Source organism: Salmo trutta, chromosome 21, assembly GCF_901001165.1.
Source record: "Salmo trutta chromosome 21, fSalTru1.1, whole genome shotgun sequence".
NCBI classification, from domain to species: Eukaryota; Metazoa; Chordata; class Actinopteri; order Salmoniformes; family Salmonidae; genus Salmo; species Salmo trutta.
Window position 1 is genome coordinate 25,290,231 of NC_042977.1, and position 26,833 is coordinate 25,317,063.

Here is a 26,833-nt window from a genome sequence, read left to right on the forward strand (position 1 = left end):
ATAGTGTGGTCTACAGCTTATCATGAGATACTCTACCTCGGGCGAGCAAAACCCTGAGACTTCCTTAGATATCATACACCAGCTATTGTTTACAAATATGCATAGGCCCCCGCCCTGTGTCTTACCAGAGGTTGCTGTTCTATCCTGCCGATAGAGAGTATAACAAGCCAGCTGTATGTTGTTCAGCCACGACTCGGTGAAACATAAGATATTATAGTTTTTAATGTCCCGTTGGTAGGATATACGTGCTTTCAGTTCGTCCCATTTATTTTCCAGCGATTCAACATTAGCTAGCAGAACGGAAGGCAAGGGCAGATTAGCCACTCGTCGCCTGATCCTCACAAGGAATCCTGATCTCTTTCCACGAAACCTACGTTCCTTTTTCCAGTGAATCTTAGGGATCTGGGCCTGGTCGGGTGTCCATACTATATACCTCGCGTCCAACTCATTGAAGAAGAACCCCTCGTCCAATTCGAGGTGAGTAATCCCAGTTCTGATATCCAGAAGCTCTTTTTGGTCATAAGAGATGGTAGCAGCAACAATACAGTTGAAGTCGGAAGTTTACATACACATTTAAATACAAATACATTTAAACTCACTTTTTCACAATTCCTGACATTTAATCCTAGTAAAAATTCCCTGTCTATGGTCAGTTACTATCACCACTTTATTTTAAGAATGTGAAATGTCAGAATAATAGTAGAGAGAATGATTTATTTCAGATTTTATTTATTTCATCACATTCCATGTGGGTCAGAAGTCTACATACACTCAATTAGTATTTGGTAGCATTGCATTTAAATTGTTTAACTTGGGTCAAACGTTTCGGGTAGCTTCCCACAATAAGTTGGGTGAATTTTGGCCCATTCCTCCTGACAGAGCTGGTGTAACTGAGTCAGGTTTGTAGGCCTCCTTGCTCGTACACGCTTTTTCAGTTCTGCCCAAAAATTTTCTATAGGATTGTGGTCGGGTCTTTGTGATGGCCACTCCAATACCTTGACTTTGTTGTCCTTAAGCCATTTTGCCACAACTTTGGAAGTATGTTTGGGGTCATTGTCCATTTGGAAGACCCATTTGCGACCAAGCTTTAAGTTCCTGACGATTGTCTTGAGATGTTGCTACAATATATCCACATAGTTTTCCTCCCTCATGATGGCATCTAATTTGTGAAGTGCACCAGTCCCTCCTGCAGCAAAGCACCCCCACAACATGATGCTGCCACACCCCCGTGCTTCACAGTTGGGATGATGTTCTTCGGCTTGCAAGCCTCCCCCTTTTTCCTCCAAACATAATGATGGTCATTATGGCCAAACAGTTCTATTTTTGTTTCATCAGACCAGAGGATATTTCTCCTAAAAGTACGATCTTTGTCCCCATGTGCAGTTGCAAACTGTACTCTGGCTTTTTTATGGCGGTTTTGGAGCAGTGGCTTCTTGCTTGCTGAGCGGCCTTTCAGGCTATGTCGATATAGGACTCGTTTTACTGTGGATATAGATACTTTTGTACCTGTTTCCTCCAGCATCTTCAAAAGGTCCTTTGCTGTTGTTCTGGGATTGATTTGCACTTTTTGCACCAAAGTACGTTCATCTCTAGGAGACAGAACGCGTCTCCTTCCTGAGCGGTATGACGGTTGCGTGGTCCCAAAGTGTTTATACTTGCATACTATTGTTTGTACAGATGAACGTGGTACCTTCAGGCATTTGGAAATTGCTCCCAAGGATGAACCAGACTTGTGGAGGTCTACAATTTTTTTTCTGAGGTCTTGGCTGATTTCTTTTGATTTTCCCATGATGTCAAGCAAAGAGGCACTGAGTTTGAAGGTAGGCCTTGAAATACATCCACAGGTACACCTCCAATTGACTCAAATGATGTCAATTAGCCTATCAGAAGCTTCTAAAGCCATGACATCATTTTATGGAATTTTCCAAGCTGTTTAAAGGCACAGTCAACTTAGTGTATGTAAACTTCTGACCCACTGGAATTGTGATACAGTGAATTCTAAGTGAAATAATCTGTCTGTAAGCAATTGTTGGAAAAATTACTTGTGTCATGCACAACGTAGACGTCCTAACTGACTTGCCAAAACTATAGTTTGTTAACAAGAAATTTGTGGAGTGGTTGAAAAATGAATTGTAATGACTCCAACCTAATTGTATGTAAACTTCCGACTTCAACTGTATGTACAAAACAAGTTAAGAACAATGCAAAAAAACAAAGAACAAACAAAAGTTTGTATATAATGGGGATGGTAAATGGAGGGTCTGGAAACTTCGCAGCTTTGTTGGAGCCGCCTGGAGCGGAAGCAGGCCCCTCTGGGCTTCATGGACGGGCCTCGTCGCGCTGCACCTCCACCGGGGGGGGGGGGGGGGGTGCTTTATGGGGTAAGAGTCTTCATTTTAATCCAGAGAACAAGTGGACAGTGACAGGTCCATCAAAAACTGGAGGGGGTGGGTTGAGGGGGGAAAATGGAGAAAGAGAGACTCGATAGGCTGAGCATCTGGTTAAATGTTCATCCAAGGTGGACATCCCTCCCTGACGGAGACACTGCTCTCCTCTACTCTCCCTGTGACTCCTTCAGGTACAAGAAGTGCTGTGTTATGCCATCAGTGGGAGAGCAAATGCTTCCTCTATCCTCCCTTTGACTCTTGTGTTCTGATTATAGGAAATAGAGGAAAAAGAAGCACAGGTCATAGTCTTTATGGAACCTTGTGTGTCATTGGCTGGTGGGGAGATGATTTAAAAAACTGACATGGATGAAAGTGGCAGAGGGGGTGTTGGAGCAGTGTTGTTGATGTAACACTCCAGCCAGGTATCCCCCTGGGAGCCTTGTGCATTATGGGACTTAGAGTGTGTTGCTTGCTCCCGCTCTGTATTGACTGGAGCAGTGGGTTCCAATCCTATACAATCCTTCTACTCCTTGAATGGGGAGTATGTATCAGCTTTAAGTCCCCCATGCTGCTAAAGCCTACAGAATTCCTTCTCCATAATGGAGGAGCTCAATGGAAGCAAGCTGCTCCACTCATGACCACAGCAATACATTTAGGAGGCTTACTTGTTGGGCCATTCACTGGTATAAGAAGCAGTCTCTCTGAAATGTGGCAGTTTAAGGAAACAGCTTTCCTCTATGAGGTACGTAGCGCTCAGGAATTTTCCTATGCTTACCGATTATAAATTGAATCAACTTCCATTTGCTTTGTAATTCCTCAAGTTAATATTCAATACAGCATATTCAAACAGATATGGTTAAAACAGAGGTTTAAATTTGTCACACCTTTATTTTGGACATTGAGTCAGAGGTATAATATTGTTTTCACTATTTCCCACAGTTAACTTACTGCATTATACAGAATAACCATTATCTGTTTTATTTCTACACAATCTATGGTTTGACGACTCTCACAGGGGATGTTACGGTCAATCACGCAATCATACTTTATAGTCCACCTTGTACACGTAGGCGCAATCAAGCCATACAGAAATGAAATATTAAACTGACAATAAACCATCAGGAGCATCAAGACCCACTAAAGAGGGCTGTAATGCATCACAAACATTCAGGACCAAGTTGCTCTTTAAGTAGAGATTCTTAATGAAGATCAATATGGAATACACAGGGTTAGCCTGCTGTGTCATTAAATTGCCCCCACTAGGTCAGTCAGTCATTAAATGTATTAGCCTGACAGTGAATATAATAAACAAGTGGTAGCTAAGTAGGTTTGTCATCATTGTTTTGTCCGAAGGCTGACCATCCCAAAGCAGACAGGACATACATGCAGGAAACTGTAAAAAAAAAAAAACATGCATTTCACAGGGTGTTTCCTAGTAAGACATCCTTTTGGAAGGATGGGGGTCTGCAGTGAATAAATACACATTATTATGTACACAGCGCACCATGGCAGCACTGATTAACTTTGAAGTTGTTTGTTTGTTTGTTAAATGAGGCATGTTGCAACATTAATTAAAAGAAAGGCTCTCAAACTGCAGTACTGGAAGGGAGCAGAAACAACCTGTTTCACTATGGGGCAATTAGGAGAGAGCGACACCAGTTGTTGGGGTTTTTGTTTCCCATCTGGTGTGTGTGGCCTCTCCCTCCCCCCTCTCTCTTTCTCTCCCTCCCAGCACCATCCAACATCACACCACAATACAGGTAGGCAGTCTAGTCATCCAGACTAACTAGCCAGCAGGTGTCAACAGGTAAGCATATAGTATGACGTAATCGGAAAACTACTAATTAAAAATAATTGCTGTGGTTTATTTTCAGCTGCCTCAACAGCATTGCAAGTTATCCTCTAGAATGGTGTTCTGATGTTATAGCAACAGCTTGTCCCACACTAGGTAAATAAATACATGGTCTACTGGGATTGAGTGGGCAAGTACTAATATACTGTAATGTATAAGTGAGAGGAAGTAGGTTTGACACAGTACACACTGTATTTTACACAAAAATGACAGTTTGTGCACCTTTAGGTATACTTCAGTATGTAGGAGGGCATCATATAACCATAAGTAGCTTATGTAGCATCATATGATTCAATAAAATATAATCTAATTTTATTAGTCACATGGGCCGAATACAACAGGTGTAGTAGACCTTAGTGAAATGCTTATTTACGAGCCCCTAACCAACAATGCAGTTAAAAAAATATGGATAAGAATAAGAAATAAAAGTAACAAGTAATTAAAGGGCAGCAGTAAAATAACATAGCGAGACTATATACAGTGGCTTGCGAAGGTATTCACCCCCCTTGGCATTTTTCCTATTTTGTTGCCTTACAACCTGGAATTAAAATAGATTTTTTGGGGGGTTTGTATCATTTGATTTACACAACATGTCTACCACTTTGAAGATGCAAAATATTTTTTTATTTGCGAAACAAACAAGAAATAAGACAAAAAAAAGAACTTGAGCATGTATAACTATTCACCCCCCCCCCTACAAAATTCAATACTTTGTAGAGCCACCTTTTGCAGAGATTACAGCTGCAAGTCTCTTGGGGTATGTCTCTACAGTGGGGGAAAAAGTTTTTGATCCCCTGCTGATTTTGTACGTTTGCCCACTGATAAAGAAAGGATCAGTCTATAATTTTAATGGTAGGTTTGAGATCTTGTCAATGATCTCAAGGCAGCTGGGACCATTGTCACCAAGAAATCAATTGGTAACATACTACGCCGTGAAGGACTGAAATCCTGCAGTGCCCGCAAGGTCCCCCTGCTCAAGAATACATATACATGTCCGTCTGAAGTTTGCCAATGAACATCTGAAGGATTCAGAGGACAACTGGTCAAAGTGTTGTGGTTAGATGAGACCAAAATGGGGCTCTTTGGCATCAACTCACCTCGCCGTGTTTGGAGGAGGAGGAATGCTGCCTATGACCCCAAGAACACCATCTCCACCGTCAAACATGGAGGTGGAAACATTATGCTTTGGGGGTGTTTTTCTGCTAAGGGGACAGGACAACTTCACCGCATCATTTGATGGGGCCATGTACTGTCAAATCTTGGGTGAGAACCTCCTTCCCTCAGCCAGGGCATTGAAAATGGGTCGTGGATGGGTATTCCAGCATGTCAATGACCCAAAACACACGGCCAAGGCAACAAAGGAGTAGCTCAAGAAGAAGCACATTAAGGTCCTGGAGTGGCCTAGCCAGTCTCCAGACCTTAATCCCATAGAAAATCTGTGTAGGGAGCTGAAGGTTCGAGTTGCCAAACGTCAGCCTCGAAACCTTAATGACTTGGAGAAGATCTGCAAAGAGGAGTGGGACAAAATCCCTCCTGAGATGTGTGCAAACCTGGTGGCCAACTACAAGAAACGTCTGACCTCTGTGATTGCCAACAAGGGTTTTGCCACCAAGTACTAAGTCATGTTTTGCAGAGGGGTCAAATACTTATTTCCCTCATTAAAATGGAAATAATTTTATAACATTTTTGACATGCGTTTTTCTGGATTTTTTGGTTGTTATTCTGTCTCTCACTGTTCAAGTAAACCTACCATTAAAATGATAGACTGATAATTTCTTTGTAAGTGGGCAAACGCACAAAATCAGCAGGGGATCAAATACTTTTTCCCCCCACTGTATAAGCTTGGCACTGGGATTTTTGCCCATTCTTCAAGGCAAAACTGCTCCAGCTCCATCAAGTTGTATGGGTTCTGCTGGTGTACAGCAATCTTTAAGTCATACCACAGATTCTCAATTGAAATGAGATCTGGGCTTTGACTCGGCCATTCCAAGACATTTAAATGTTTCCTCTTAAACCCCTCGAGTGTTGCTTTAGCAGCATGCTTACGGTCATTGTCCTGCTGGAAGGTGAACCTCTGTCCCAGTCTCAAATCTCTGGAAGACTGAAACGGGTTTCCCTCAAAAATTTCCCTGTATTTAGCGCCATCCATCATTCCTTCAATTCTGACCAGTTTCCCAGTCCCTGCTGATGAAAAACATCCCCACAGCATGATGCTGCTATCACCATGCTTCACTGTGGGGATGGTGTTCTCGGGGTGATGTGAGGTGTTGGGTTTGCACCAGACATTGCATTTCCTTGATGGCCTAAATGCTCAATTTTAGTCTCATCTGACCAGAGTACCTTCTTCCATATGTTTGGGGAATCTCCCACATGCCTTTTGGCGACCACCAAACGTGTTTGCTTATTTTTTTCTTTAAGCAATGACTTTTTTCTGGCCACTCTTCCGTGGAGTGTAAAGTGTTCCTATGGACAGATACTCCAATGTCCGCTGTGGAGCTTTGCAGCTCCTTCAGGGTTATCTTTGGTCTTTGTTGCCTCTCTGATTAATGCCCTCCTTGCCTCATCTGTGAATTTTGGTGGGCGGCCCTCTCTTGGCAGGTTTGTTGTGGTGCCATATTCTTTCCATTTTTTATAATGGATTTAATGGTGCTCTGTGGGATGTTCAAAGTTTCAGATATTTTTTTATAACCCAACCCTGATCTGTATTTCTCCACAACTTTGTCCCTGACCTGTGTGGAGAGCTCCTTGGTCTTCATGGTGCCACTTGCTTGGTGGTGCTCCTTGCTTAGTGGTGTTGCAGACTCTGGGGCCTTTCAGAACAGGTGTATATATACTGAGATCATGTGACACTTAGATTGCACACAGGTGGACGTTATTTAACTAATTATGTGACTTCTGAAGGTAATTGGTTGCACCAGATCTTATTTGGGGGCTTCATAGCAAAGGGGGTAAATACATATGCATGCAATATTTTTACGGTTTTTATTTTGGGGAATTTTCTGAAGCAAGTCATTTTTTTCATTTCACTATTTTGTGTATGTCCATTACATGAAATCCAAATAAAAATCCATTTAAATTACAGGTTGTAATGCAACAAAATAGTAAAAACGCCAAGGGGATGAATACTTTTGCAAGGCACTGTACAGGGGGGTACTGGGGCACCGGTTAGTTGAGGTAATATGTACATGTAGTTAGAGTTAAAGTGACTTTGCATAGATGATAACAACAGAGAGTAGCAGCGGTGTAAAAGGGGGGGGGGGGGTGCAATGCAAATAGTCTGGGTAGCCATTTGATTAGGTGTTCAGGATTCTTATGGCTTGGGGGTAGAAGCTGTTTAGAAGCCTCTGGGATCTCGACTTGCCGCTCCGGTACCGCTTGCTGTGCGGTAGAAGAGACAACAGTCTATGACTACGGTGGCTGGAATAGGTTTTGTCGTGCCCTCTTCACAACTGTCTTGGTGTGCTTGGACCATGTTAGTTTGTTGGTGATGTGGACACCAAGGAACATGAAGCTGTCAACCTGCTCCACTGCAGCCCTGTCGATGAGAATGGGGGCATGCTCGGTCCTCTTTTTCCTGTAGTCCACAATCATCTCCTTTGTCTTGATCACATTGAAGGAGAGGTTGTTGTTCTCGCACCACAGGGCCAGGTCTCTGACCTCCTCCCTATCGGCTGTCTCGTTGTTGTCAGTGATCAGGCCTACCACTGGTGTGTCATCGGCAAACATAATGATGCTGTTGGAGTCATGCCTGACAGTGCTGTCATGAGTGACCAGGGAGTACAGGAGGGAACTGAGCACACACCCCTGAGAGGCCCCTGTGTTAAGGATCAGCATGGCAGATGTGTTGTTACCTACTCTTACCACCCGGGGGCGGCCCATCAGGAAATCCAGGATCCATTTGCAGAGGGAGGTGTTTAGTCCCAGGGTCATTAGCTTATTGATGAGCTTTAAGGGCATTCTGGTGTTGAACGCTGAGCTGTAGTCGATGAATAGCATTCTCACATAGGTGTTCCTTTTGTCCAGGTGGGAAAGGGCAGTGTGGAGTGCAATAGAGATTGCATCATCTGTGGATCTGTTGGGGCGGTATGCAAATTGGAGTGGGTCTAAGGTTTCTGGAATAATGGTGTTGATGTGACCCATTTCCAGCCTTTCAAAGCCCGTCATGCCTACAGACGTGAGTGCTAAGGGTCGGTAGTCATTTAGGCAGGTTACCTTAGTGTTCTTGGGCACAGGCACTATGGTGGTCTGCTTAAAACTAGTTGGTATTTCAGACACAGACAGGGAGGTTGGAAATGTCAGTGAAGACACTTGCCAGTTGGTCAGCGCATTCTCGCAGTACACGTCCTGGTAATCCATCTGGCCCTGCGGCCTTGTGAATGTTGACCTGTTTAAAGGTCTTACTCACATTGGCTGGGGAGTGATCACACTGTCTTCTGGAACAGCTGATGTTCTCATGCATGTTTCAGTGCCATTTGCCTTGAAGCGAATATAGAAGTAGTTTAGCTCGTCTGGTAGGCTCGTGTCACTGGGCAGTTCTCGGCTGTGCTTCCCTTCGTAGTACGTAGCGGTTTGCAAGCCCTGCCACATCCGATGGGTGTCAGAGCCGGTGTAGTACGATTCGATCTTAGTCCTGTATTCACGCTTTGCCTGCTTGATGGTTTGTCAGAGGGCATAACGGGATTTCTTATAAGTCCCGCTCCTTGAAAGTGGCAGCTCTGGCCTTTAGCTCAGTGCGGATGTTATCCGTAATCCATGGCTTCTGGTTGGGGTATGTACGTATGGTCACTGGGGACAACGTCATCTGGGGACAACGTCATCGATGCACTTATTGATGAAGCCAGTGACTGATGTGGTGTACTCCTCAAAGCCATCGGAATAATCCCGGAACATATTCCAGTCTGTGCTAGCAAAACAGTCCTGTAGTTTAGCATCTGCTTCATCTGACCACTTTTTTAATTGATCTAGTCACTGGTGCTTCCAGCTATAATTTTTGCTTGTAAGCAGGAATCAGTAGGATAGAATTATGGTCAGATTTGCCAAATGGAGGGCGAGGGAGAGCTTTGTATGTGTCTCTGTGTGTGGAGTAAAGGTGGTCCAGAGTTTTTTCCCCTTGCACATTTAACATGCTGATAGAAATTAGGTAAAACTGATTTACGTTTCTCTGCATTAAAGTCCCTGGATACTAGGAGCGCCTTCTAGATGAGCGTTTTCTTGTTCACTTATGGCGGAATACAGCTCATTCAATGCTGTCTTAGTGCCAGCCTCTGACTGTGGTGGTACGTAAAACAGCTACGAAAAATACAGATGAAAACTCTCTAGGTAGATAGTGTGGTCTACAGCTTATCATGAGATAGTCTACCTCAGGCAAGCAATACCTCGAGACTTCCTTAGATATTCCTTAGTTATTTATAAAAATACATAGCCCGCCGCCCCTTATCTTACAAGACGCCGCTGTTCTATCCTGCCGGTACAGTGTATAACCAGCCAGCTGTATGTTGATAGTGTCATTGTTCAACCACGATTTACAGTTTTCAACGTCCTGTTGGTAGTTTAATCCTGCACGTAGGTCATGCATTTTATTCTCCAACGATTGCACGTTTGCTAGCAGAATGGAAGGAAGTGGGGGTTTATTCGATCGCCTACGAATTCTCAGAAGGCAGACCTCCCTTTGGCCCCTTTTTCTCTGCCTCCTCTTCACACAAATCACGGGGATCTGGGCCTGTTACCGAGAAAGCAGTATATTGTTCGCGTTGGGCTCGTCAGACTCGTTAAAGGAAAAAAAGGATTCTGCCAGTCTGTGGTGAGTGATCGCATGGTGAGTATTGTCCAGAAGTTATTTTCGGTCATAAGAGACGGTAGCGGCAACATTATGTGCAAAATAAGTAAAAAAATAAGTTACAAAAACAAATTAACAAAGAAAAAAACACAATTGGTTGGGCACACGTAAAACATCTGCCTTCTTCTCCAGCGGCATTTTTAGCTGTTGGTATTGTCTTGCTAGGGCAATTTAATTTAATTGCTTTCTTTTACCTTTTACCTACCTTTTACCTTTCTTTTACCTACTTAAATCATTGCTCAGTACTTGTGACTGTTGCTGTGGACTAGTTTCAGGCCTATTTGTCTAACAGTCTTGCTAATTTGTGGGTGTGTTGTATGTTAGGGGGTGTTTTCTTCACCTCTACTAGGCAATCAGCATCAGTGCTGGGAGGTATGTCTTTCACCTTTGCTAGGCAATTAGTGTTAGTACTTTAGTTTCCCCTGTTTTTTCAGTGGCAGCTGTAAATGGTGGTATTGTCAAACGACAGTGTTGTCGCCGAAACAAAGACGTTCTGCCGAGTTGTTTGAGGAAGTAAAGAGAGGAAGGCTCCACATCACTCTCTCACTTGAGTATCTTACCTAGTTATTTTCTGATGATCTCATTTAGCTCTTTTGTAGCTTTGGCAAGTATGTGCGTGATTTCTATCCCAGTTCGCTCCTCTCCCTGTAAGTTTTAAAGATGCTCACGACCCGGTGGCTGCAACCCTTATAATTTGTTGTACCCTGCGTGCACAACCCATGTGGATTTCCTATTCTCCGGCAGCATTTGGAACTGCCAATCTGCGTTCAATAAAGCGGGGTTAATCTCAGCCTATATTGCCCTTCAGTCCATACACTTTTTGGCACAGACAGAGACATGGATCACCCCAGAGAACGCTGCTACTCCAGCTGCTATGTCGTAAATTGACTAGGTGTTCTCTCAAAGTCCGAGAGCATCAGGTCGTCGCGGTGGTGGCACCATGCTACTCATTTCTGGAGATTTTCTATTTTCTCCCTCACTCACCTGTTCATCTCCTAATTTGAATTCCATGCAGTCACTGTCACTTGTCCACTCAAGCCTAACATTGTTGTCATCTATTGCCCACCAGGTGCCCTTGGAGAGTTCCTCAATGAGCTTGAAACCTTGATAAGCGAATTTCCCGACGATGGCTCACCACTCATCGTACTAGGCGACTTCGACCTCCCGACGTCTGACTTCAATTAATTTCTTTCCACCTCTTTCTTTCCCCTCCTTGCCTCTTTTGATCTCACTCTTTCCCAGTCACCTCATACTCACAACGCAGGCAATATGTTGTACTTCATCTTCACTAGAGGCTGTTCGCCTACTAATCTCACTGTAACCCCCCTCCGTGTCTCTGATCCCTACTTTGTTTCCTTTTCTCTCCATCTCCCATCCATCCCTACCCACTCAGTCCCTACCCAGATGCGCCACTGCAATCTTCGCTGTCTCTCTCCCACTACTCTCTTCTATCCTATCCTCTCTCTGCTAAATCCTTCTCCCTCCTGTCTCCTGACTCTGGCTCTTCGACCCTACTTTCCTCCCTGTCCCATATCCTCCCGGCCGGCTCGATCCTTCCCCTCCTGCTCTATGGCCAAATGGCTCACTGCGTGCTAACAGAACAGGGCTGCTGGCAGCTGAGCGGAAATGGAGGAAAACTAAACTTCTGGAGGACCTATCATCCTTCCACTCCCTCCTCTCCACCTTCTCTTTCTCGGTATCTGCTGCTAAAGCTGCTTTCTATCACTCTAAAAGCTTCTGCCTCCAGCCCTGTGAAACTCTTCTCCACTTTCTCTTCCCTCCTTAATCCTCCACCTTCTCCCCCCCCACTCTCTGCGAACAACTTTGTCAACCACTAATGAAAAAAAGGTTGACGGCATCTGCTCCTCATTCACTCAGCCTACTGAGCCCACTAATCCCACTCACACAGAACTACCCTACACCTTGACCTCTTTCTCCCCTCTCTGTGACTAGTGACTAGTGATGTCCGGCTGGGCAGGTGAACGGTGTTTCCTCCGACACATTGGTACGGCTGGCTTCCGGGTTAAGCGAGCAGGTGTTAAGAAGCACGGTTTGGCGGGTCATGTTTCGGAGGATGCATGACTCGACCTTCGCCTCCCGAGCCCGTTGGGGAGATGCAGCGATGTGACAAGGTCGGAATTTGGGAAAAAAGGGGGTCTTTTATATTTATATATATATATATATATATATATATATATATATATATCCCTTCTTTATTTTATTTCCAAACCACTTGAGCCTGCTGTCTCTGACCAACTCTCTCGCTATCTCTCTCAGAATGATTTTCTTGACCCTAACCGGTCAGGCTTCAAGGCAGCTCACTCAACTGAGACCGCTCTCCTCTGTGTCACAGAGGCTCTCCGTTCCGCCAAAGCTGACTCTCTCTCCTCTGTTGTCATCCTGCTAGATCTATCCGCTGCCTTCAACACAGTTTACTATCAGATCCTCCTCTCCACCCTCTCAGGATTGGGTGTCTCAGGCTCTGCACACTCCTGGATTGCATCCTACCTGGCAGGTCACTCCTACCAGGTGGCGTGGAGAGGATCTGTGTCTGAACCATGTGCTCTCACTACTGGTGTCCCCTATGGTTCGGTTCTATGTCCTCTCCTTTTTCTCTTTCCACTAAGCCACTCGCTATTTTTAAAACAAGCCATAGAAAGTTGGTTGCAATTTCAATTTAATTCACCAGAAAAGACAGAACAAACAAAACTCAGATATACGTTTTTTTTTATGTTTATAAAAAGGTATAATCTTCGTAAATTATATCATAAATACGACTGGTGGAGGTGTCATACATGCAGCTAACTAAAACATATGGAAATATCTGTTCTACCCAAAATGAAAACCAACTATTTGCAGTATTACGCAAAAATGGAAGAGGAAAGTGGAAGGGGAAAAAAGTAAGGAACTTGTCTGTCGGCCCTGCATTAAAGACCATAATTGGTTCAAGAAAATTGTGATAAATAAAAAAGTATACCAGTTTCATTTAACCTCTATGGGCAAGCGTCCCACCTACTCAACAGCCAGTGGAATCCCGTGGCGCGAATTTCAAATACCTTAGAAATGCTATTACTTCAATTTCTCAAACATATGACTATTTTACACCATTTTAAAGACAAGACTCTTGTTAATCTAACCACACTGTCCGATTTCAAAAAGGCTTTACAACAAAAGCAAAACATTAGATTATGTCAGCAGAGTACCCAGCCAGAAATAATCAGACACCCATTTTTCAAGCTAGCATATAACGTCACAAAAAACAAAACCACTGCTAAATGCAGCACTAACCTTTGATGATCTTCATCAGATGACACACCTAGGACATTATGTTACACAATACATGCATGTTTTGTTCAATCAAGTTCATATTTATATCAAAAAACAGCTTTTTACATTAGCATGGGACTAGCATGTGACTAGCATTCCCACCGAACACTTCCGGTGAATTTACTAAATTACTCACGATAAACGTTCACAAAAAACATAACAATTATTTTACGAATTATAGATACAGAACTCCTATATGCACTCGCTATGTCCGGTTTTAAAATAGCTTTTCGGTGAAAGCACATTTTGCAATATTCTAAGTAGATAGCCCGGCATCACAGGGCTAGCTATTTAGACACCCACCAAGTTTAGCCCTCACCAAAGTCAGATTTACTATAAGAAAAATGTTATTACCTTTGCTGTTCTTCGTCAAAATGCACTCCCAGGACTTCTACTTCAATAACAAATGTTGATTTGGTCCCAAATAATCCATAGTTATATCCAAATAGCGGCGTTTTGTTTGTGCGTTCAAGACACTATCCGAAGGGTAAATAAGGGTTACGCGCCCAACGCGTTTCGTGACAAAAAAATTCTAAATATTCCATTACCGTACTTCGAAGCATGTCAACCGCTGTTTAAAATCAATTTTTATGCCATTTTTCTCGTAAAAAACGATAATATTCCGACCGGGAGTGGTTGTTTTCGTTCAAAGAGAGAGAAAGTAAACATGGTGTCAGCTCGGGCACGCGCGCCCCAGTCTCATTGTTCTCAGATCGACCACTTACAAAATGCGCTAATGTTTTTCAGCCAGGGCCTGCAAAGCCACCATTCAGCTTTCTGGCGCCTTCTGAGAGTCTATGGGAGCGTTAGAAAATGTCACGTCATGCCAGAGATCCCCTGTTTTGGTTAGAGATGATCAAGAAGGCCATGAAATGGTCAGAGAGAGCGCTTCCTGTTTGGAATCTTCTCAGGTTTTGGCCTGCCAAATGAGTTCTGTTATACCCACAGACACCATTCAAACAGTTTTAGAAACTTTAGGGTGTTTTCTATCCAAATCAAACAATTATATGCATATTCTAGTTACTGGGCAGGAGTAGTAACCAGATTAAATCGGGTACGTTTTTTATCCGGCCGTGCAAATACTGCCCCATAGCCCCAACAGGTTTTAAGGACCAAAAAATTGACAGCCGTGCCATATAGATTGCAAAATAGTTGGGAAGAGATTGAGGTACCGATTCCATGGCACATGGTTTATGAACTGATGCGCAAAACTTAGCATTTTTTTATTTAAATTATACAGAATTCTTGCAACCAATAGAATGTTATTTATATGGGGGATAAAACCTTCCCAACTCTGCAGATTTTGCTGTGAAGAGGCAGAATCATTAGATCATTAGTTTTGGTACTGTCCATATGTAGCTTATTTTTGGTCACAGGCCCAGGAATGGCTGAAGAATTGCAATATTTACCTGGTGCACTACTGGGCGATCTGAAAAGTCATAGTCAATCGATTAATAATATAATACTTTCAGCAAAAATGTTTACTTTCAATTTACAATCTGTAGAAACAATGAGAATAGAAAGGTTCAGAACTTTTGTGAAACATCACAGCACAGTTATGTCAAATAGAAATCCAATATGGATGGTGTTAAGAGATTGATGGGATGGATTTAATGGAGCTGAAGTTTGGGACTAATAACAACTAATAACAACAAGATAACGAATGTAAAACATATTGTGCCCGTGAAACATATATAGGTTAAGAACTTTTTTGAAAAGAGCACAGTTTGAAAGATATGGCAAATAGAAATCAAAACGGATGAACATCATAAATATATGGGAGAGGTTGAGGAAGGTCAAGAGTTAAAAAAAAAATTGAAACTATTGTAAAATAGACTGTGTCCATAAAATGTATATAGTATGTATAAGCTGGAAATACAGGCCTAAGCGTTGTTGTTCACTAGTTTGCTCCAATTGGGGGAGGGGTGGTAAGGTTGGAGGGTGATAAAGGAAATATATTTTTTTAAAGATTGTGTGTGTGCGGGTGCGTATGTATGTATGTATGTATGTATGTATATTTGCAAAAAAATATATGGGGGATTGGAAGTGATGCAGACAATTACATTGGTGGAAGCTACAGTCTTTCTGCAATATTAAAGTTGATCTACCCCCTAATATTTTGTTTATGTCACTCGGCTCTGCCAGACCTTCACATGGTCTCTCCCATCATTGCTTTGCAGATTACACTCAACTACCCTTCTCCTTCCCCCTTCTGACACCCAGGTGGGGACACGCATCTATGCGTGCCTTGCATACATCTCAGCTTGGATGTCGGCCCACCACCTCAAACTCAACCTCGACAAAACAGAGCTGCTCTTCCTCCCGGGGAAGGCCTGCCCACTCCAAGATCTCTCCATCATGGTTGACAACTCCACAGTATCCTCCTTCCAGAGTGCAATGAACCTTAGCGTGACCCTGGACAACACCTTGTCATTCTTTGCAAACATCAAAAAAGTGACTTGCTCCTGCAGGATCATAGTCTACAACATCCGTAGAGTAGGACCTTTCCTCACACAGGAAGTGGCGAAGGTCTTAATCCAGGCACTTGTAATTTCCTGTCTAGACTACTTTATCTCTGTTGGCTGGGCTCCCCGCTTGTGCCATCAAACCCCTGCAATTTATCCAGAATGCCACAGCCCGCCTGGTTTTCAACCTTCCTATATTCTCCCATGTCACTCTGCTCCTCTGCACACTCCACTGGCTTCCAGCCAAAGCTTGCATCCTCTTCAAGACCCTGGTGCTTGTCTATGGACCAGCAAGGGGAACTGCCCCTCTTTACCTTCAGGGTATGCTCAAACCCTACATCACAACCCGAGCACTCTGTCCCGCCACATCTGGTCTCTTAGCCCTCCCACCTCTACGGGAGGGCAGCTCCCAACGCAGTCAAAGCTCTTCTTTTTCCTGGCACCCCAATGGTGGAACAAGCTTCCCCCTAAAGTCAAGACAGCAGAGTCCCTGCCCATCTTGCGAAATGTCTGAAACCCTACCTCTTTGAATAGTTCTTAAATAACTCTCACAGCGCCCCTGACGAACAGGGGACTGTTAACTAATCAAAACATGAAAACTATTACCATAGAAGACTATGCACGTGTTTTAATTCAGAACTCTGTGAAATAGTGTTGACAGTTGTACTCCAAAAATAAATCAACAGCAAATATCCCTCATTCTCTGTAAACAGAACTTGAAACTACAACCTGTGATGCATACTATGCACAGATTAGAAATATGGCAGTCTTCCAAATACAAAATAGCCTACTAGCATCATCCTACACAAAATGTAGTCATTAGTACAGATTGAAGATACACTGATGCTATCATAAATCACCTATACATGGCGTCCTAAGAATGATACTTCACACACAAGACAAGGGCTGCGTCCCAAATGGCTCCCTATTACTAATATACCGCACTACTTTTGCTCATAGGGTAGTAGTGCACTACATAAGGAATAGGGTGATATTTGGGACGTATCGAACGAGAGGCATCATCTCCATGACAGGATTCAGTACACATTCATTATGCACACAGTGGTTGACAAAATGAGGATGCAGCTAGAGAATGCATTGGATTCAATAAAGAGTGTTGTACTGTATATATTGCAATGTACATTATAGCTCTATACATAAGGGACTGACTCGTGAGGTTACAGAGTTGTATAGCAATATACAGTATGTATAGCAGAAGCCTGACCCATTGACCCGTTAAACTATACAACCGTTATATGATCACCCTGATTATGATCAATCTTCCAGAGATAGTGTACTTCTACAGTAGTGAGAGATAACATGGACACTGGGCGTGACCAGAAAGCAGAACTCTAGATGTTTTCTTCCAACGCCAGTGAATTCTGTGCTTAAATGATGTGTTCCGAATCCAATCGCCAGTGAGCTATCGTAGAAAAGGTGGGTGGTGGCACAAGAGGATCTGGAGCGAAACCTCAACGGTTTGGTCCAGCTGGTAGACAGTGGTGGAAAAAGTACCCAAATGTCACACTTGAGTAAAAGTAAAGATACCTTAATCGAAAATGACTCAAGTAAATGCCACCCAATAAAATGCTACTTGAGTAAAAAAAAAACAGTATTTGGTTTTAAATATACATAAGTATCAAAAGTAGATATAATTGCTAAAATATACTTAAGTATCAAAAGTAAAAATCATTTCATATTCCTTATATTAAGCAAACCAGACGCCATGATTTAGTTGTTGTTTTAATTCACGGATAGCCTGGGGCACACTCCAACACTTCCACAATCATTGACAAAAGAAGCATGTGTTTAGTGAAACGGCCAGATCAGAGGCTGTATGGATGACCAGGGATTTTCTCTTGATAAGTGTGTGAATTGGACCATTTTCCTGTCCAGCTAAGCATTGGAAATGTAACGAGTACTTTTGGGTGTCAGGGAAAATGTAGACTATTTTCTTTAGGAATGTAGTGGAGTAAAACTAAAAGTCATCAGAAATAGTAAAGTACAGATACACTAAAAAACCGACAGTGCATTCGGAAAGTATTCAGAATCCTTGACTTATTCCATATTGGTACGTTATAGCCTTATTCTAAAATGTATTAAATCGTTTTTATTCCTCATCCATCTACACACAATACCCCATAATGATGACGCAAAAACAGGTTTGGCAGCGATCACAGCTTCAAGTCTTCTTGGGTATGACGCTACAAGCTTGGCACAGCTGTATTTGGGGAGTTTCTCTCATTCTTCTCTGCAGATCAGCTCAAGCTCTGTCAAGCTGGATGGGGAGCATTGCTGCACAGCTATTTTCAGGTCTCTCCAGAGATGTTCGATCAGGTTTAAGTCTGGGCTCTGGCTGGGCCACTCAAGGACATTCAGAGACTCGAAGCCATTGCTGCGGTGTTTTGGCTGTGTGCTTAGGGTAATTTTCCTGTTGGAGGTAGAACCTTCACCCCAGTCTGAGGTCCTGAGAGCACTGGGGCAGGTTTTCATCAAGTATCTTTCTGTACTTTGCTCCGTTCATCTTTCCCTCGATCCTGACTAGTCTCCCAGTCCCTGCCCCTGAAAAACATCCCCACAGCATGATGCTGCCACCAACATGCTTCACCATAGGGATGGTGACAGGTTTCCTCCAGACGTGACGCTTGGCATTCAGGCCAAAGAGTTAAATCTTGGTTTCATCAGACCAGAGAATCTTGTTTCTCAGGGTCTGAGAGTCTTTAGCTGCTTTTTGGCAAACTCCAAGCGGGCTTCATGTTCCTTTAAGGAGTGGCTTCCATCTGGACACTCTACCATAAAGGTCTGATTGGTGGAGTGCTACAGAAATGGTTGTCCATCTGGAAGATTCTCCCATCTCCACAGAGGAACTCTGGAGCTCTGTCAGTGAACATCAGGTTCTTGGTCACCTCCCTGAACAAGACCCTTCTCCCCCGCTTGCTCAGTTTGGCCGGGCGGCCAGCTCTAGGAAGAGTCTCGGTGGTTCCCAACTTCTTCCATTTAAGAATGATGGAGGCCACTGTGTTCTTGGACTTTTAATGTTGCAGAAATGTTTTGGTACCCTTCCCCAGATCTATGCCTCGACACAACCCTGTCTCGGAGCTCTACGGACAATTCATTTGACCTCACATCTTGGTTTTTACTCTAACATACACTGTTAACTGTGGGAACTTATATAGACAGGTGTGTCCAATCAATTGAATTTACCACAGATGGACTCCAATCAAGTTGTAGAAACATCTCAAGGATGATCAATGGAAACAGAATGCACCTGAGCTCTATTTCGAGTCTCATAGCAAAGGTCTGAATACTTATGTAAAAAAGGTATCTGTTTATTACATTTGCAAAAATTTCTATAAATCTGTTTTCACTTTGTCATTATGGGGTATTGTGTGTAGATTGATGAGGGATTTTTTTTAAATCAATTTTAGAATAACGTAACAAAATGTGGAAAAAGTCAAGGGGTCTGTATACTTTCCGAACGCACTGTATATACTGTATACACTGAGGCTGCCTGGCTGCTCATTTGAAATGCAATCGTGTGTATTCCATTGAGATACAGTACACACCTATTTATTTCTGGGTTTCTTTATTTTTACTATTTTCTACATAGTAGAATAATAGTGAAGACATCAAAATTATGAAATAACACATGGAACCATGTTGTACCAAAAAAGTGTTAAACAAATCCAAATATATTTTATAATTGAGATTCTTCAAAGTAGCCACCCTTTGCCTTGATGGCAGCTTTGTACACTCTTGGCATTCTCTCAACCAGCTTCATGAGGTAGTCACCTGGAATTCATTTCAATTAACAGGTGTGCTTTGCTAAAAGCTAATTTGTGGAATTTCTTTCCTTCTTAATGCATTTGAGCCAATCAATTGTGTTGTTACAAGGTAGGGGTGGTATACAGAAGATAGCCCTATTTGGTAAAATACCAAGTCCCAATACCAAGTTCAACGAACTTTGAAAGTTTCTTCAAGTGCAGTCGCAAAAACCATCAAGCGCTATGATGAAACTGACTCTCACGAGGACCGCCACAGGAAAGGAAGACCCAGAGTTACCTGCAGAGGATAAGTTCATTAGAGTTAGCTGCACCTCAGCAATTGCAGCCCAAATAAATGCTTCACAGAGTTCAAGTAACAGACACATCTCAACATCAACTGTTCAGAGGAGACTGCGTGAATCAGACCTTCATGGTCGAATTGCTGCAAAGAAACCACTACTAAAAGACACCAATAAGAAGAAGAGACTTGCTTGGGCCAAGAAACACGAACAATGGACATTAGACTGGTGGAAATCTGTTCTGTGGTCTGATGAGTGCAAATTTGTGATTTTTGGTTCCAACCGCTCTGTCTTTGTGAGATGCAGAGTAGAACGTCTGTGTAGTTCCCACCATAAAGCATGGAGGAGGAGGTGTGGGGGTGCTTTGCTGGTGACACTGCCAGTGTTTTATTTACCAGCATGGCTACCACAGCATTCTGCAGTGATACGCCATCCCATCTGGTTCGCGCTTAGTGGGACTATCATTTGTTTTTCAACAGGACAATGACCCAACACACCTCCAGGCTGTGTAAGGGCTATTTGACCAAGAAGGAGAGTGATGGAGTGCTGCATCCGGTGACATGGTCTCCACAATCACCAACCTCAACCCAATTGAGATGGTTTGAGATTCGTTGGACCGCAAAATGAAGGAAAAGCAGCCAACAAGTGCTCAGCATGTTCATAAACTCCTGTTGGAAAAGAATTCCGGGTGAAGCTGGTTGAGAGAATGCCAAGAGTGTGCAAAGCTGGCAAGGCAAAGGGTGGCTACTTTAAAGAATCTCAAATATAACATATATTTTGATTTGTTAAAAACAAATGGTTACTACATGATTCCATATGTTATTTCATGGTATTAATGTCTTCACTATTATTTTACAATATAGAAAATAGTACAAATAAAGAAAAACCCTTGAATGAGTAGGCGTGTCCAAACTTTTGACTGGTACTGTAAGTGTCAATCCAAAGATGTGACGTATACAAGAAACATCTGGACTTCTGATGATACATTTATGATAACAATGATTGTGGGGGCTGTCTTGTTAGACTTCAGTGCAGCTTTTGACATTATCGATCATAGTCTGCAGCTGGAAAAATGTATGTGTTATGGCTTTACACCCCCTGCTATAATGTGGATAAATAGTTACTTGTCTAACAGAACACAGTTCTTTAATGGAAGCCTCTCAAACATAATCCAGGTTGAATCAGCAATTCCCCAGGATAGCTGTTTAGGCCCCTTGCTTTTTTCAATTTTTACTAACGACATGCCACTGACTTTGAGTAAAGCCAGAGTGTCTATGTATGCGGATGACTCAACACCATACACGTCAGCTACCACAGCGACCGAAATGACTGCAACACTTAACAAAGAGCTACAGCTAGTTTCAGAGTGGGAGGCAAGGAATAAGTTAGCCCTAAATATTTCTAAAACTAAAAGCATTGTATTTGGGACAAAACATTCACTAAACCTCAACTAAATCTTGTAATAAATAATGTGGAAATTGAGAAAGTTGAGATGACTAAACTGCTTGGAGTAACCCTATATTGTAAACTATCATGGTCAAAACATTGATATAGTAGTAGCTAAGAGGGGGAGAAGTCTGTCCATAATAAAGCGATGTTCTGCCTTCTTAACAACACTATCAACAAGGCAGGTCCTACAGGCGCTAGTTTTGTCACACCTAGACTACTGTTCAGTCGTGTGGTCAGGTGCCACAAAAAAGGACAGCATGGCTGGCCCTTGGATGTACACAGAGAGCTAATGTTAATATCATGTCAATCTCTCCTGGCTCAAAGTGGAGGAGAGATTGACTTCATCACTACTTTTATTTATGAGAGGTATTGACAAGTTGAATGCACCGAGCTGTCGGCCTAAACTACTGGCACACAGCTCGGACACCCATGCATACCCCACAAGACATGCCACAAGAGGTCTCTTCACAGTCCCCAAGTCCAGAACAGACTATGGGAGGCGCACAGTACTATATAGAGCCATGACTACATGGAACTCTATTCCACTTCAAGTAACTGCTGCAAGCAGTAAAATAATATTTAAAAAACACCTCACGGAACAGCGGGGACTGTGAAGCAACACAAACATAGGCACAGACACATGCATACACACACGATAACATATGCACTATACACACACACACACACAGATTTAGTACTGTAGATATGTGGTAGTGGTGAAGTATGGGCCTGAGGGCACACAGTGTGTTGTGAAATCTGTGAATGTATCGTAATGTTTTTAAAATTGTATAAACCTGCCATAATTTTGCTGGACCCCAGGAAGAGTAGCTGCTGCCTTGGCAGCAGCTAATGGGGATCCATAATAAATACAAATACTGTATGGGGAGGTTTGACAGCCATATTATTAACCCTACAGCTGCAATTGAAAGGGGAAAACCTTACTGAAAAGCAATTTACATTGTGTGTGTGAAATTAGCTCAGTTGGTAGAGCATGGTGTTTGCAACACCAGGGTTGTGGGTTCGATTCCCACGGGGGGCCAGCACAGAAAAAAAATGTATGAAATTGTATAAATGTATGCATTCACTACTGTAAGTCGCTCTGGATAAGAGTGTCTGCTAAATGACTAAAATGTAAATGTAAATAATACAGAAAATGTAGTTGAAAAAAGGTTACTCATAATTCAGAAATAACTGAATTATTCAAACCATAAACCATTTCCAACGTGAGTGTTGGGAGAAATATCTGATGGAAACCTGTTTGGATAAACAATTACAGAGTCATCGTGCTAATAATACACATGGTGATGATGTCATGTCATAACTGTTGTCAGGAACCAACATGGCTAACACTGGGTCTGATGAACTTCATTAACACACAGCCATTTATAAAACCTTGTCTGTGTCTCAAATGGCACCCTATTACCTATATACTGCACTACTTTGACCAGGGCTTCTGGTCCAAAGTAGTGCACTACATAAAGAATAGGGTGCCATTTGGGATGCTGCCCCTCAACTTTGCCTGATTTCCCCAGACTACTGTGCTCACTGCCGTGTCTCAACAATACCCTGTCTACTCTCTGAGGATACACACCCTGGTGGAGTCAGATCTACAGTATTCTCAATGCACCAGACAATGTGACATAACAATGATGAAACTAAATGGGGCGGCAGGTTGCCTAGTGGTTAGAGCGTTGGGCCAGTAACCGAAAGGTTGCTGGATCGAATCCCTGAGCTGACAAGATAAAAAATCTGTTGTTCTGCCCCTGAGCAAGGCAGTTAACCCACTGTTCCCCGGGCGCCGTGGATGTCAATTAAGGCAGCCCTCCGCACCTCTCTGATTCAGAGGGGTTGGGTTAAATGCCGAAGACACATTTCAGTTGAAGGCATTCAGTTGTACAACTGAATTTCCCCTTTCCCTAAATACAAAAGTGTGCTCAAGTGCTGAAGTGTGGCAGTGTCAAGGAGTTACATAAGGAGTCAAGGGTGCAAGCCCCCATGAAATGTACATGATTGTAGATGATGTGATGCCCTTATCATGCATGGCCAGGAGCTAAACAGAGAATCAATAAAACATAATATCACATGCAAATAATAATGCATGTGCGAACACACCCACATTAAATTAGCCCAGTCGCAGATAACATGTGGCCTACTGTAGACTGTGTGTGACTGGAACAGAATGGATACAAAAAAATAGGATGGCACCAGAGAGAAATTGAATTGAGAATGGAAGCAATATCCACTAATAGCTTGTTACGACCCCTGTATTTAATTAAATAAATTCTTGAAGTTAAAGCTCAATCTCATTAATAATGGATTTACAATGTGGTTTTATTCAATACCATGCCTCAGTATATGTTTCTATCAATAGATTTTGAACTTGATGTGGGTGAATTTACAATCCATTTCTTCTGACATGACATGCTTTTTGCAAAAGAGTGTGTATTGATGCCCTGGTCCACACACACACACACACACACCCACACACACACACACACACACACACAATAAACACACAGCATACCCTCACCCTCAATGTTCAGAACCCAAATGTCTCAAATACATATTTGATATATTCTTAATTGAGGGAGATCAATGTGGTTTATTACTGTTCCTTTCCTCACACATGATGTACTTGTTTGTAAATAATAGGCTTAGTTGTAAAGAGTTTGCCATTTGTATACTAAGCTGGGCTACATACATCTAGCCCTATACTGTATGGTGTGAGGAATTCAATTGAACATGCACAACTTCGAGCTCGCCATTGGACCAAGCACATTCACAAGGATACCACATCATGAAACATGATACCATTTTGTTTTACGACAGACTATTTTCTCTCCCTATGATTGTTTATTTAAGATATAACACCTATAACCCACCAAGAGGCTACTCAGGGTATGCTACTCAAAATGCTTTGCAGTGCGCGTAAAACCTGAAATGTTAGACGTTCTATGGCAGTCGGTGCCTAATAATTAATAACAGTAGACCCTCTTGGGCATGATGGGAGCTAAGTGTAGGCTATGAGGTACGTGCAGTCAGAAGTTAACACACGTAGGCTAATGGGGTGCTACTCTATTCATTCGAAAGAGCATATAAAACGCTTACCTCCAAATCTGCCCAAGCTGCAAGATGTGGGTGACGGATTGCGCGGACCATATGAATACTGAACAGGACGCCGACCTTTTCTTATTAGTCGGGGTTGCCGTGCTGCTGTTGCTGTTGGTTGTGGTGTTGCTCTTGCTCGCGGTGGATGCCTGTCTTTGAGGTGTGGACGGTTGGGCGCCCACGTCTCCATGTGAAGCAGAACCGCTCAGCAGCTTCCCGTCCATGTGGGATGAGCAGTTTGCCGCACCGGCGGCATTGGCGCTCTCGTCGGTGCTGAAATCGTGGACGAACCATCGGAAACTAAAGACTTGGACGGAGAACGACCCTAGCACAACAAAAAATAGCGTGAGCCCGAACCACCAGTAGTCGCGACGGAGGTAATAGTCGACAGAAAGCCAGATGTCGGTGCCTACATCGGCGAAATACACCACCACTGCAGCGAGAATCCATAGACAGTCCCATATCGTGTATTTTGTTTGCTGCTCTCTGCCAAGGCGAAGACATGTCGAATTAGAACCACAGCACCGCGATTCCCCATTCACGAATTCCCCATCCCCGGTTCCCGAATCCGGCTGCGATCCTGGAACGAGTCCTTGTACTGAGCCCGAGTGGTCCGAATTCTGCAAAGGCGTGAACGCTACATCGCTCTTTCTAATTTTCAATACCCCATCCGATTTAGCGGCCATTATCGTAGCTTTTTCTTTCTCCTCCAGCCAATACCGTCTTTTCTCCTCCCGTTTTCTCGTCTCCCCCTCGGCTTCTGTATTCCAGGCGAAGAGATACTGGGCTGGGCGACCTCCTCTTCCGCCAGCTACAGCGCCGCCTGTTCATAACAAAGCAACCCTACCGCTCGGCAGCGGGTACGAACCATATGCTCTCCCATGGCACAGACTTGAAACTATGACATCATTGCTTCGCAACTCTTCCTCAGTCGCTCCTCACCTCACATTTCTCCTCAATAGCCACAATAGAGCTACAGCATATTGCAATTCACTCTGATAGGCCTAATTAAAGCAAATGTATAGGCTAATTAAAATATATATATATATCCCAAAGGATTGCAATAAAATGAATCGAAGGCCTGGCCAATATTTCAGGTAGGTTATACTTGACCAACGATGATCAAAATACAATAGGCTATTAACCTAATCCAGACCCATTAGGCAAAAACTGGTTGAATCAACGTTGATTCCACATAATTTCAACCCCAAAATGCAATGTGATGACCTGTGAATCAACGTGGAAAACTGATTGGATTTGCAAAAAGTCATCAACTTCAGAGAATTTTGTATTTTTACACCCAAACTTGAACCTAACCACGTTAGTTGACAACTCAACCAAATGTAAATAAAAACTACACGTTGGACTGACGTCTGTGCCCAGTGGGGAGGGAATAGGGTTCTCCTGCTGCCACTATGAAATAATATAATAGCTATAAATAACTGGAGCAGTGACGCACGCACCCACTAGAAAGTGTTGATTTGTGGTTAAGTAGTCAATTATCCCACTATTCACATATGTAGCCTATTTCTCATCTGGGGTATTTTGGTAAAGTGCGTACAACGGTTCAGCACCATGGACAGCTCCCGCGTCAACTCACTTTCATACTGTAGCCTACTGCTACCCTCATACAGAATGCGCCGGTAAGCAATCAAGTCCCGTCATTTATTACTAGAGGGTCCCGACACAGTCATTGACTGCGATTTTAATGAATGATCTCCGCAGTTATAACAGGCTATGCCTTGACCGTACGCACCATAGGCTATTTGAAGCACAGCCGCACAACCGCTATGATTTTGACACGCCCTCCTCGCAGCTTGGCTGCATTTATGGCCAGAGGACGACCAAGCTATATAACTGCACAACCTCAAAACATGACCACAGCCTTGCTTCAATGGTATTTCGTTGAAATGCTGAACAGTGACACTAAAATATTATTATTTGAGATTTAAAACTGAGAGATTGCTTGTATTAGCTGTCTAAAATGAGGAAAATAGTTAATGAATTGTGTGCATGTGTGAGGGATGGAGACCATCCAGATATAAATATGGACCCTGTCACAAAGAAAAATCTATCCATGCCCCATGACTGATTGACAGACAGGTGATGCTACAGAGGCGTGAGAATGAGGAGATGGGGGGGAAAGAGGACAACACTATAGCTCTATATTCCTAAACACTATAATACACCCGTCATGGCTTATATAGTGGCACTGCGGCACCTAGGGGCCCCGAATGACAACCTTAGCCTCCCTCTCAGGTAGCCAATCTGCGACGCATGGTAAATCTTCAAAGATGTGGCCATCTGTCATTAGTGGTGCAGGGGAGGATAAATACCTTGGCGTGA

At 43.1% G+C, this 26,833-nt stretch overlaps 1 protein-coding gene across 1 annotated transcript in view; it reads right to left on the reverse strand.

Moving 5' to 3' along the window:
* The window catches only part of LOC115157029 (XK-related protein 4), a 77,136-nt gene extending 51,715 nt beyond the window's left edge, over window positions 1-25,421 (reverse strand). Inside the window, exon 1 of the mRNA XM_029704892.1 lies at window positions 24,488-25,421. Coding sequence (XP_029560752.1) covers window positions 24,488-25,173 — 686 coding nt within the window. The 5' untranslated portion in view covers window positions 25,174-25,421. The remainder of the gene's footprint in view (window positions 1-24,487) is intronic.
* Window positions 25,422-26,833: the final 1,412 nt, after the last annotated feature.